The sequence below is a fragment of the Toxorhynchites rutilus genome, chromosome 1, assembly GCF_029784135.1.
Source record: "Toxorhynchites rutilus septentrionalis strain SRP chromosome 1, ASM2978413v1, whole genome shotgun sequence".
NCBI classification, from domain to species: Eukaryota; Metazoa; Arthropoda; class Insecta; order Diptera; family Culicidae; genus Toxorhynchites; species Toxorhynchites rutilus.
The window spans coordinates 15,378,466-15,390,875 of NC_073744.1; the positions used below are offsets into that span (position 1 = coordinate 15,378,466).

A 12,410-nucleotide genomic window follows, 5' to 3' on the forward strand; every position below is an offset into this window, starting at 1 on the left:
ATTCCTCTCTTACATTCCCCTGCTCGTTTATCAACAGTTAAACACTCATAGCGAGGAATCATTTTCGTGTGATGGCAATCGAAAGAATGGCTTTGCTAACCACGTGCCATCGCTTGGCCAACACAGTTTGAAAAAGATGCGCTGGTGCAATATCGAGCCATACCCAACCGAGCGAAAACAGCGCTAGCTTACTATGATGTAACATTTTTCGATCACAGCCATCATGCGGTCGTCTCCTCAACAATATATTTGATAAGAGTTGTCCGAGAGTGCAGCCCAAAAGGACACACAGCAGGCGAATTCAACATTTGGAACGAGCGCCGCACAATTCATGTGGCTTACTTTGCGTTAAGCGCGGAGCACTGCGTTGCGTTGTGCGCGTCGAAGCATGCGGTATGATTTTTGAGGAGAATATACCACAGTAATAAGTGCATGAAAATGGTTTCAAGTTCAGAGTTGTTGTTTATCTTTCGGTTCGCAATTTACCAACCTACCCGGGCACTTTGCCTATTAAAAGTGTGTTTGTTTGTTGTGCCGAATTTCTGAGATGGTAAACGTTCAATTTTGGGAAATGGATTCATGAGTTTGGGATCGGCAGTGGACGAAAGCAAGGTCTTGCTAACAGTTTACCATTAGAAAAAAATGCGAAATTTTCTCATTGTATTTGACATTTCTGAAGGGAATCTATCATCTTCGACTTATATCGAATTTCTAGGGGTGTATCAAAAAGTAGTCTTAAACATATAACACGTTATTACACACAAACGGATGAACTTTTTTGTCGTGTAATCAGAGCACGCTTTGTTTACACATCAAAAATCGAAATACAAGTCATTAAGTCGCGGTCATAAAGTTGTTTTCGAAATGTCGCGGATTGATTTGGAAACAAAATCAAAGTTTGTCCAGAAAGTGTGAAACGAATCATCGCAAAATTCGGTAATGATGGTTCTTTCGAGGATCTCAGCAGAAGTGGACGAAAACCCGGACCATGTAATCCCGAATTGACCGAAAAGTTGTAAATTATATTCAGAAGAACAGGTCTGCATCTATTCGTGGTTTGGCCAAGAAGTTGAAAACCCGTGTTAGGATGATTCAGTGGATTAAACAGAGACATGGTCTAAAGACCTATGAAAAGCAAAATGTGACCAAACACACACCGAAGCAGCAAAATCACGCTAAAACACGAGCTCGATAGTTATATGTGCGTATTTTGAAAAATCCCAACCAGTGCATCTCTTGAATGACGAAACATACTTTAAAGAAGATTCCAGAACGCTGCCGGGACCTCAATTTTATATCAAATCGATTGGAAAGAGTGTACCATTAGCGGGTACGACGGTTGCGATGGAAAAATTCGGACAAAAAGTGCTCGTTTGGCAAACCATTTGCACGTGTGACATGCGATCGTCAACTTTTTTAACAAAAGGGAAAAGGGTTCGGCTCCCTCGATCCTGTATCCACAATGATTCTTCCTCTTTCTTTCTGAGTGCTGGAAAAAATCGCACCACGTTAGCCGAAAATTTTAAACCAAGAGATGCATCGCAATTGCCGGTGGCGGGAGTTTTGTTCCTCTGATAAGGGCAAGTTAATTCCATTCACTAGATCCATTCTTAACACTGTTGTTAGCACTGAGAATGTGGATGCGGAAAATTGTATTTCGAAAGGGCAGCTCATTGAAACAATGAGTTATACCGAGCCGAATGGAAACCAGTCTTTCAGTTTGGTTACACCACGTGGTCTAGTTTAGCAATGTTTTCACTGTTTCGCTGAGTGATAATTTATGTTTGTTTTTTTTGTTGCCAATTCCGCATTTGCGGCGTATTGTGGACCAACTATTTTTACTCAAATGCTCTACACACACTGAAACACCCCGAGAAATATTACGCCAACTTTAAGTTAAAATAGAAAGTAAAAATTGCCCCGTTGCAACGAAAAAGTTCAGTCTACGTCCGGCCATTACCATTTTGATTATTCTTTCTCATAAATTTCCTCCATTGGCTACCACCACTCATCAAATAATGACTGAGCTGCAAATGGGGAAAAAAACGCAAAAGCACAATTTTCGCGCTCTTCTCCGAGAAAATGTGCCACATATCGGGCATTGATCTGCTCGGAGGCACTTTCCTTCTTAAGCATTTGGATTAAAGTTGTCTGAGACACAGGTATCTCATTATCGAAGAAATCGCAAACGAATGAAATGATAAATTTCTGTTCTTCAGCAAACGCATGCAATACCCGGCATAACACTTGCATCAGTCACGCAAACCTGATTTGCGAATAAGCCCATGCAAACCCGATTTGGGGCCCCAACGCCGTTTGCCTAGTGTGAATGAAAGTTGAGAGGGAAAACCCCCCTCGTTCAAACTAAAAATCAACGATCAATCAAAGCCGCCCCATACAAGATGACGATCCTCGTGTGGTGAATTTTTAAGGCGACAGATAAGTGCCCAGGGGGGTGTAGCTTCTTTCGTAATCGACGCAATTTCCACCATTCCATTTTGGTGGAGACCCGGGTCAAGCAGAAGCTGAATTATTTTCTTGTGACGAAGCAATACTTTCTCTTCGATTATTTAGGCATTGGTGTTTTTTTTGCCACTCTCCCTGAATCAACACTATCTCCTGAGGGTCCAACACATAGTTTATACTCACCGAGAAATGAGTTTGACAACGATATGTTTTATTTTTTTCTAAAACGCATATGCACTACGCAGTCGTTCCAATGCTTCCGGCCAGGAAATGGCTGAGTTCAAAATCTCGTGGGAATATCACACAACGCCAAGCTGGGATGATGTAAATCATTCGCTTACCTAATTCTCCGGCATTGTTTTCCACAAATTTTATCGGTCGTTCTCTTTCCCACCTGTTTTTTTATTTCTTCAACATTGGGTCGATAACATAAATAGATGTATGGCCTTTTTTCCCTTTTTTTACAGTCTATGTTTTCCTTTCCTTTGCGAAACAAGGCAAAACGAATATTCATCCCGGCGTTATAATCGAGGATACTGTAAGGATAACAACGGTACACAGGTGATTCAACAAAAACTACCATTCTCTCACGTTCCGGCGTGTTTCGGGACGTTACGAGCAGGGCATACCTTCGTGGAATACACAACTCGCAAACACGCACCTACATAACACGGATGCGGGTTTGCTTCACGGTGTCTGGAAACCGGTCCCAAAATCATGAAAAGCAGAGTCGTGTATAATCAGCTTTTGATCGAGTGTCGGGTTTTTTGTTGTTGTTGATTTCGTTGCTTTGGTTCTGCTTTTCCCGGTTAGGTTCGGTTGGTGAACTAGTTCATAGATGGAAGACGGTGGAAGATTATTAACTGGATTTTGTGTTGTACAACAGTAAATCGCGATAGTTTGCTCGTTTTGCTGGGTGGATAAATTTGCCGATTTCAGTCTCAAACTGGAAATCAATCAGCTTCAAAAGGTTTCTCTATTGAAACACTTTGAAGTAGTTAGATAATTTCTTCAAATAATTTTTCATTTTTTTCTTCGAAAGTGATCTTCATTGATTTTCTCCAATTGTACGTTTTTGATGCAATGTTTCCTTACGTTTCCCTTACAAGATAATACCAGAACGGAATATGTTGAAGTGATTGTGTCACATTCACCCGAACGACAAGTGCTCGAAAAACATTCTCCCACATTACAATCACACGAATGTATCGAATACCCGGATTGAAACATCTACCCGAATGAACATTTACCCGAATGCAACATTCACTCGAATGTACTATTTACAGCTATATTTTACTAGAAGGTATTTTTTTGTTTAATTCTGCACGGTAACGCGATATATTGTGATTCGAAGAAAAAACAATCAGGTTTGGTTTTAGTTCCAGAGCATTACTTGCGTCATTCTTATTAGTACTTAGTAGAGATTTCTATGTCAAGCAATACGCCTTGAATGTATTCTGAGTGACAAGCTCTAGGATATATGTGAATATAGTGCAAGTGAGAATGGGTTTTTTTTTTGAGGAAAAATCCCCCAGTTAAATTAACCCTGTTAATTTAAAAAACTTTGACATATAGTGGTGCCGTATCGGACTCACCAAAACGAAGATTTATTTATTTTTCAAAAATGATGAAATTGTAATACTCTGTTTAAAGAAGAATTAAGAGAAGTAATAACAAACGTGAAATCTACATGCGATTTTACATGAAAAGGTATTTTTAACGTTTTGCCCTGGGACTAACCGTTTTCGACATATTTCAGTTTTTTAGATAATTTACATTTGGTCGGCCGCCAGAACATCGAGGGCTATATGGGAGTTTTAGATAACGAAAAGTCTGTTCGTGAGATAATAGAAAATCCATACTGCTGCTGGTGATTACAACTGAGGATCAAACATCGTATAGAAAACTCACGAACATTATTTTCACTATCCAAAACTTTTAATCTCTAATAACTCTAACCGTGATGGCGAAAACAGTGAAGCTACTCCATTCAAAAGTGTGCGCGTTCAATGAACGGTACCCCGCCGCATCGAAAACGGACATCGTGCGGCACTTCCGGCATCTACAACATCTTGGCACTATTGGACAACAATAGGAGCATCGGAAGAACCGAACGGCCGACGACCCTGAGCGACAAGAAGCTCCAAAGGATGCTGAAGAGGAAGATCGAGGGAAAAGTGGCTACATCGCTGCGTGCGCTTGGCCGTGAGGTCGGTGCAACCGGCCAAACAGTGAAAAAATTCCTGGCGAACATGGACATACCCGCCAGGAAGCGGAAGCCTCGTCCGCTGGTCTCGGAGCTGCGTGCAAAAAGGCAGCGGCTGAATAAGATGGTCAAGTCGAATTTCCCGGCGAACCGCGACGTGGCGGTGGTGACTAGACCTACCTTACCCTGGATGGCAATGACTGGCAGGGCACTCCATATTTTACTTCCACCACGAAGAAAGTGAGCTCCGAAATGAATTTTATTTCACAAACCAAGTTCCCTAAGAAGGTGCTGCTGTGGCTGAAAATCAACGAGAAGGGGATTTCAAAGCCGCCCTTCTTTAGCTTCGGACTGGCCGTGAACGGGGAAATTTATAGTACGAAGTGCCCGCCGGAAGTTGCGTCGTTCATCAAGAAATACCATAAGGGCGAAGACGCAATGTTCTGGCCGGATCTGGCGTCGGCCCACTACTCGAAGTGATCGTTAGACGAGATGGATCGGCTGTGGTAACCAAGCCGGCGAACCCGCCCAACGTCCCCCAGCTGCGTCCCATCGAGAATTTCTGGGCAAACCTGAAGCGTAAGATCTACTCCAATAATTTTGTCGCGAAAACTGAGAAGGAATTGATAGATAAAACGAAGAAAGAACTCATATCCGCCATGGCGAATGTTCCGGGTAACTGCCGGAAGGCCGCTCGCGTAGAATGTTTTCGCAAGTATGCTAATATAATTACCTTCCATGGGAAATTTATCAAACTCAATGATCTGTCTTGGTTTTTTTTATCATCATCCGAAAAAAGTCCATTTTTTCAATGCAATCGTTCGTCAGAGGACTATGGAGAAATTCGCTTTCATATTCAATAGGAAATGAGTTTCGGTTTCTTCCAGCAGTTTCTCCGTCAACATGACTCAACGACTGTCGGGCGTATAGTTGCTATCTCACTCTACAGCTCGACTTTCTCATTCCATCCTTCCCCGTCAAATGGACTTCATTGCATATTGAAGTCATGTCGAAGTGTAATGATGCTTGAGTTCAACGTGGTTTGGCATATACTACAGGCGAGCTAGTTTGTTTTGTATCTTACACAAAAATTACTCGCACGAATAAAATAGCGTGCAGTGTTGTGTTCGGAAACACTGACAAATTTGTAAATTTTGGTAATATAAACCTGTTTTTCTAAATGTAAATGGAGGTCCAGATTTCGTAACTTAATGTCACATAGGTTTAGCCGTGATCGTTACGTTACAAAATTTCAGTTTTATTTCCAGCACTTCCGTTAACCTACCAAATCAAGATTTTGTCATAGCTGGAAAACATCGGCTTATAGGATGCAAAATAAAGCTAGGGCTCCTCGATCATGCTGAAGTAGTTCTATGCAGTGTTCCAATATACGTTGCAGTTTGTTCAGGAAGGCACTGTTCTTCGAACGCATTTCTTCATGGGATCGATTTTCAAAGTGTGTGCGAGCTGCCTGAATTCGGGATTATTCGGTACCAAAGAATAATAAAGCCAGCAACCATAATTAATGTGGGTGGAGGGCCAGACGAGAGCCGTCGTATTAAAAAGGTCATAGATATTTTCGATCTATTATTTTAATCAATTGAATCTTGATGCAATATTAGTTGTAACAAATTCTCCAGCACGCAGTGTATTCAACTGAGATGGATTGTCCCCCTTTCCCGACAGGTGTACATAGTAAGCGCCACAGGTATTGGTACACTGTATTGCAAGTTTGTACATCATTCAAATTTAAAATAAAAAATGTGATTTATTAATAATACAGGGGTGTCCGTCTTTCCAGACTTTCCCATATTAAGTCCGCAAACTCCCAAATCGACGAAGCGGAAACAGAACAATATCAAGTCGAGTTGTTTGCTTGTCACGTAAGGACATCCCAAGAACTTTTGCAAGGAGTGAAATGTAACGACAGGAACTACTGCACGAAGGTGTAGTTATTTTTGTGTAAATCAACATCAATTTATACCAGTCCATGTTCCTCTCAGCTAAACGCCAGGTTTGAAAGCACAAATCCCAACAGATGTGAGCATTAATTTTCCGTCTCGGTTTGTTCGGAATTCTATGAACTTGTCGAAAGTTCTTCCAAAGTCACTACTTGCATATAAAGAACTTCCGTCTGAACATTTGATTCCGACGTAGGCAGATATCTGATTTTTTTACGTTGATATTCTCATTACTTAAAAAAAAGCTTAAAAATTTTCAAACGACTTTGACTTTGTGTACAGATTAACGTTACGTAACATAAGGGGGAGAGGGTTCGTCTTGCGTTACTTTTTGTTACATAGGGGGGGAGGGGTCTAAAAACCTCATTTTTAGGGTAACGTAATTTGTGCACGACGCCTAACTACTTTTTGCATATAAATCAAGTTTTCGTTTCACTTTATATGGACTTAAAAATAAGATTGGGTACGCGGGTAACGAGTTTCGCGTCAGGGGGAGTAGAACTGGATTGAAGTCAGGTTGAATGAAAAGGCAGATATGTATTCATTAATCACGTCAATTAGAATAACCATTTGCTAGAATAGTTCATCAATGATCCTCGCTCTCAACGCTCGTCAATTCATTTTCTAGTCAATTCAAATTATGTTGACGGCTAAGGCCTTCCCGAAATTTGTCAGTGAGTGATAGTTTCATGTACTTCTGTTTTGGTCATGGCTTTCACATTATCTGACTACTGGTGCACACGCCCCTAGATGGATAGTTTAATGATTTCTGTGTAGATAAAACATAGTATTTATGCTGAAATAGCTTTTTTTCGTGTTCGGAACTCATTTTCAGTCCTATATTGCGTTATCTGCGATTTTCGTTATTCGCGATGAGCTAGCCAGACTTTCCCACGGATAATCGGGGTTCTGTGGTACTAATAAAATGACGCAAATAATACTACGTTGAGACGGCGAAGTTCCTTTAGGAACGCTAGAAGAAGAAGAAGAAGAAGAAAAACCCACAGCAGTGAATATTCACCCCTCTAAATAATTCGCGGTGCAACATGCAACCGCAAGCCGCTCCAATGATTCGCACCGATAATATTTATTTTGAAGCCTTATCATTCCGCAGCTAACCCGATTAAGAGTCGGCACAGTCCTCAGGAAAGCGTTCATGTATGCAGCAGGCCTGCATGCATGTGTGCGGTAACAAATTTCTCCTCGGGCTCGATTTATGCGTGATAGCCCCCGAAGAAGCGTCAAACAAACTAGTTTTATGATGCCAAGCGTTAATGCAATATGGAAGGAGAACTAAATTGGATGCATATGTACGTGGCGCACAGTGGTACCTGATAAAATTTAGGCGGCCAAAGCCCAAAAAATTAAGTTGCATGAAAAACAAAAAAAAATCCTTCAGTCCCTTATTTTAGGATGTTCAATGCATCTAGAATCACGTGTTTCACCCCATTCCGCGCGCGCATCATTGCCCTGGCAACACGATAAGGTACCAATTTCGCACGCTCGCCGGTTCCACTATTTCGAGTGTGTTTTTCGGTTGGTTGTAGTATGTGTCCAACTCCAGACGAAGTAAGTACTATTTTGGAAGTTTAATTTTGCTTCGGAAGGACTTATAGGCGTTTCTCCACAGAACTTTTTTAACGAAAGTGTACATCTTCACTCTTTTATCACTCAGCACTTGAATTCTCCACCCGAAATCGCCTCTTTTGGATTTTTTCTCAATATTAACCCGAAATGGTAATTAGAAATAACTGTTATTTGAAGTTGTGCCTTTTTATTAATAATGTGAATAATTTTTCGTAGATATGACCTCCCAGTTATGTAACAAGGATTTGTTCGATCATTTAAGAATAACTGGGCAGAATATAGGGTAACTTCGATATAACGTACATTTCACTTTCAAAGTTGTGTATTGTATCGAATTGTACGTTATATCGAAGCATAATAAAGAACTCAGAAACATGATGTTTCCCTTCGTACTGTTGATTAAATCTTAATTCATTTAGAATCCGGAATCACAAAACCAGCTGTATTTTGGGATTGGTTTAAGATACAGAACATGTTTTAGTATCAAAATACAGATAGTTTATTTTTCTTTCGGAAAAAAAATATTCATAAAATAATTCCTCTACACTTTGAAAATATGTACGAGGGTACGTTATATCAAAGTTTCCCTGTATAACTGCCTCAACTCCCGTGAGGAATTCACTATACGACTTCGTTATAGGAAAAACAAATTTAACCAACATTTAGTCAACTTTGCAAGCGCTTCTACGAAAGAAAATTGGGAGATTTGTTAGTAAATTAGTAGAGAAATAAGGCTCTGCAAATAATATGGTGGACCGATTTTCGAATAATAAATTTTTTCTTATTTTAGTTTTTTGGTGAAACAGAGTTGAAAAATGAACCCAGCGTATCCGAAAACCCCAGTCTACCAAAAATTGGGTTTTTAGCTCAAAAATCTGAGTTTTGGCCACCTAAATTTTCTCAGGGTCCACTGTGGGGCGGCGCAATCGTTTTGATTTCCTTAACTGACACGCTGGTTGTGGTGTACATTTTGTAGAAGCCCACCGATTGCTTCACTCGTTCACACCTGATAGGGAAAAGTATAGACGGGGTCTCTGTGAATGAATCGCGCGAATCGAAACCTGGTGCGCGCGCGAACTCAATAATTTCACTAAGCGGATTTTTAATGTATGCTACCCTCAGCTAGACTGGAACTGGTTTTTCAGCTACAAGCTGGACAAGCTTGGATGAGGATGGCATACCGCAAATATTTCACGGGGATTTGAAATATGATGCCTCGGGCTATTACGGTTGGAGCATCATCGTTCTGATACAGTTGCTTCGGGTAACAGTTTCTGATACCAGAAACACTATAAGCGGAACGGGAATCGATGTTAATTGTGGCGCCGCTTATCTGGTGTGATGAAGATAGTGTTCTATAAATGATACTCACCGAAGGATGCTGGTGGTTTTTCCTTCGGGTAGCAGTACCGGAAGAGTCCACGTGTCCGAGGGTAGTAGATGAGCCTATTATTAAACGATTCGGTGAGTGATGCTCCATCAGGATGTTTCGCTATGAATGACTGGAATGAAATAAGAAACGCGAAATGTATTCGATGATTCTTCAACGTTTGATCTAATTTTCTGCCACGGATGCATACGCCAAACTGAGTGCTCCTCAGGCAGCACTAAATTTTCCGATTTCACAAGCATCCAAACAGAGGCTAACATAAGGAAAACGAAGTGAACACACATCCGCTACAAGCAGACTGACAGACATCAAGAGTTTATTTACGCGAACAAATTGTACACGATGTGCAACAAAACGAGTCTTATCACCACCGCAAAGTGTTGTATGTAATGGCGCACCACACCGAAGCCACGGCTAACTTGGATGTTGATGACGACGATGAAATGACAGTGAAAGTCGGATTCGCTTTCGATGTGCGGTCGGTCTGAGACCTCTGAGCAATCTGAGATGATCGTGAGACCGTATTACAAAGCTTCATCTCTTAGCGGAAAATTGTGATTTTTAGAAGCCTATATTATTGATATTTGCATCGTACATTGTGCACATCAACGCCATAAAAAGGTTCGCGGGATAATTTATGAGCCTGACAAATAAAAAAACGTGAAGACCAGATAATGCAGCGAAGAAATTGCTTACTTTCCACTCACATTTGAACAACTCCGTGCGTTTGTTAAGAATGGATCATGGCAATAATCATAATAACGGTAATTTCGTTGCAATTTCTGACGGCTTTTCAAACTGCTACTCTTCCTCCCCGGAACCGAACCGCGCACATGCTATATCGTGAGAGTCAAAAATCATGGCCGCGGAACAAACCAAAACCAGAACTGGTTCGCCCGAAAACCCAGCCAAGGCGATGTGTTTTGCTGTCTGTTTGGAGGCCGTGAATTTCGGCTGCATAACAACATCACAACATTAACTTCCGATGTTTGTTTGAATTTGTCCATGTGCTTTGAGCGTTTCTCATGCACAAAGGACGCACCGACCGAGCTGGACCGTCCGGTGATGGGTAATGAGACTTGTCTTGTCGGTTGATGCCACAAGTTATTCCCGTCCTCAGTGTTTGATGTGTTGCAAACCAGAGAAAGCTGCCCCTGAGGCAGAGTTGTGAGAAAAACTATAAAAAAGCAACATTCACCCGTTGGTTTCGTTCAGTACATAAACTTATTTTCTCGTGATACGATGAGGGTTGTCCATCATAAATTGATGTCAGCTCAAAAAATAGGTAACTGCCTTGCAAACGGCGGTTGTACTATTAGGTTGGGGAATAAGTTCGTAGCGTAGCTTTTATTTAACCCATCCTAAACCTAGAATGGGTTAAGTTATCCAAACATTTCATCTAATAGTATGGGACTAATGTACTACGATGCACAAAAAATATTAGAAGCACTTATTCGTACATTCAAAGCTGCGGAAGAGAATGAACAGATCTTGGGTCACGCACTCTGTTGCCCGGCGTTAATAAACACGCTCAACATATGCATATCTCGAATCATCTCAAATCATGCAGTGGTGGAAAAACTAATATGTGTAAGCATTCCTTATAAAGTCATCTGAATTATAACCTGTCCTATATGATATTAAAACGCATATTAAAACGCCTTCTCTGTGTGAGATTGCTTATATTACGAACAATTAATGGAACAATGCTATCTGTCAAAATGCATATTATTTTGACCTTAAGCGAACGTAAACTTTCATTGACCAGTATTTGAGTGAAAAAAATAATAGGTGTTTTATACTCCTTTCGTATCGGAAAGAAATCGTGGAAAAGACTGGTGTTTTTTAAACATTATCTGGAAAATCTTAAACAACATGGAGCCAGCTATTTCAGAAATGTGCTATTGAGTGATGAAACAAAAGTGAATTTATTCGGTGTAGCTATAGGATAGATGTCCCAGAAGTAGCGAGTTCTCTCCACAATACACGAAGAAGACCTTCAAGCTTACATTATAGTGTGGGGATGCTTTACATGACATGGCGTTGGACCTCTTTCTTGGATAAAGTCTATTATAACACAGAATGAGTACACTGGTATCTTGAATGAAGTAATGCTACCTTATGCAGAGGAAGAAATGCCATCAAAATGGAAACTCCAACAGGATAACGATCCTAAACACACCTCGAAAAAGGTGAAACAATGGTTCGTTGAAAAAGAAATTGACGTTTTGGACTGGCCAGCGTAGTCTCCGGACCTCAACCCAATAGAACATCTTTGGAACGAGGTCAAGTGAAATATCGCGAACATAAAACACAAGAACCGGGACGAGTTGTGGAACGCGATTCAAAAAGCTTGGTATACTATTCCGATAGAAACATACCAAAAGCTTGTCGATTCTCTGCCAAGACGTTGCGAAACTGTATTGAAAAGTAATGGATTTCCGACTAAATACTAAAGGTTCACTCAATAGAACATATCTACTATTCATTTGAAACAATAAATATGTTTTATTTTTAATTAATGATTCGCACCTTTTTCTATTTTCCGTCGAAAGATGTGAATATTGCGGAATATATTAGTGTCTTTCTTTATTCATCCAATAATTTTGTAACTAATCGTTAAGTTACATTTGAACAATGAAATTGATCTGTAAAACTATAAAGTAAGCCGTTATTATAGAGAAGATTCCTTCGCAGCTTTTATTTTTTCACCACTGCTCGTCCATAAATATAACCAAAAATGCCCATATCAATATATCGTAATGCATCGGAATCCGAACACTTAAGCGCTTACGATGAT

At 40.5% G+C, this 12,410-nt stretch overlaps 1 protein-coding gene across 1 annotated transcript in view; it reads right to left on the bottom strand.

The window, feature by feature from the left end:
- Positions 1 to 12,410, bottom strand: part of LOC129762950 (transmembrane protein 235) — a 38,536-nt gene that overhangs the window by 1,824 nt on the left and 24,302 nt on the right. The window contains exon 2 of the mRNA XM_055761584.1: positions 9,593 to 9,722. Within this exon, the coding sequence (XP_055617559.1) occupies positions 9,593 to 9,722 (130 nt within the window). The remainder of the gene's footprint in view (positions 1 to 9,592; positions 9,723 to 12,410) is intronic.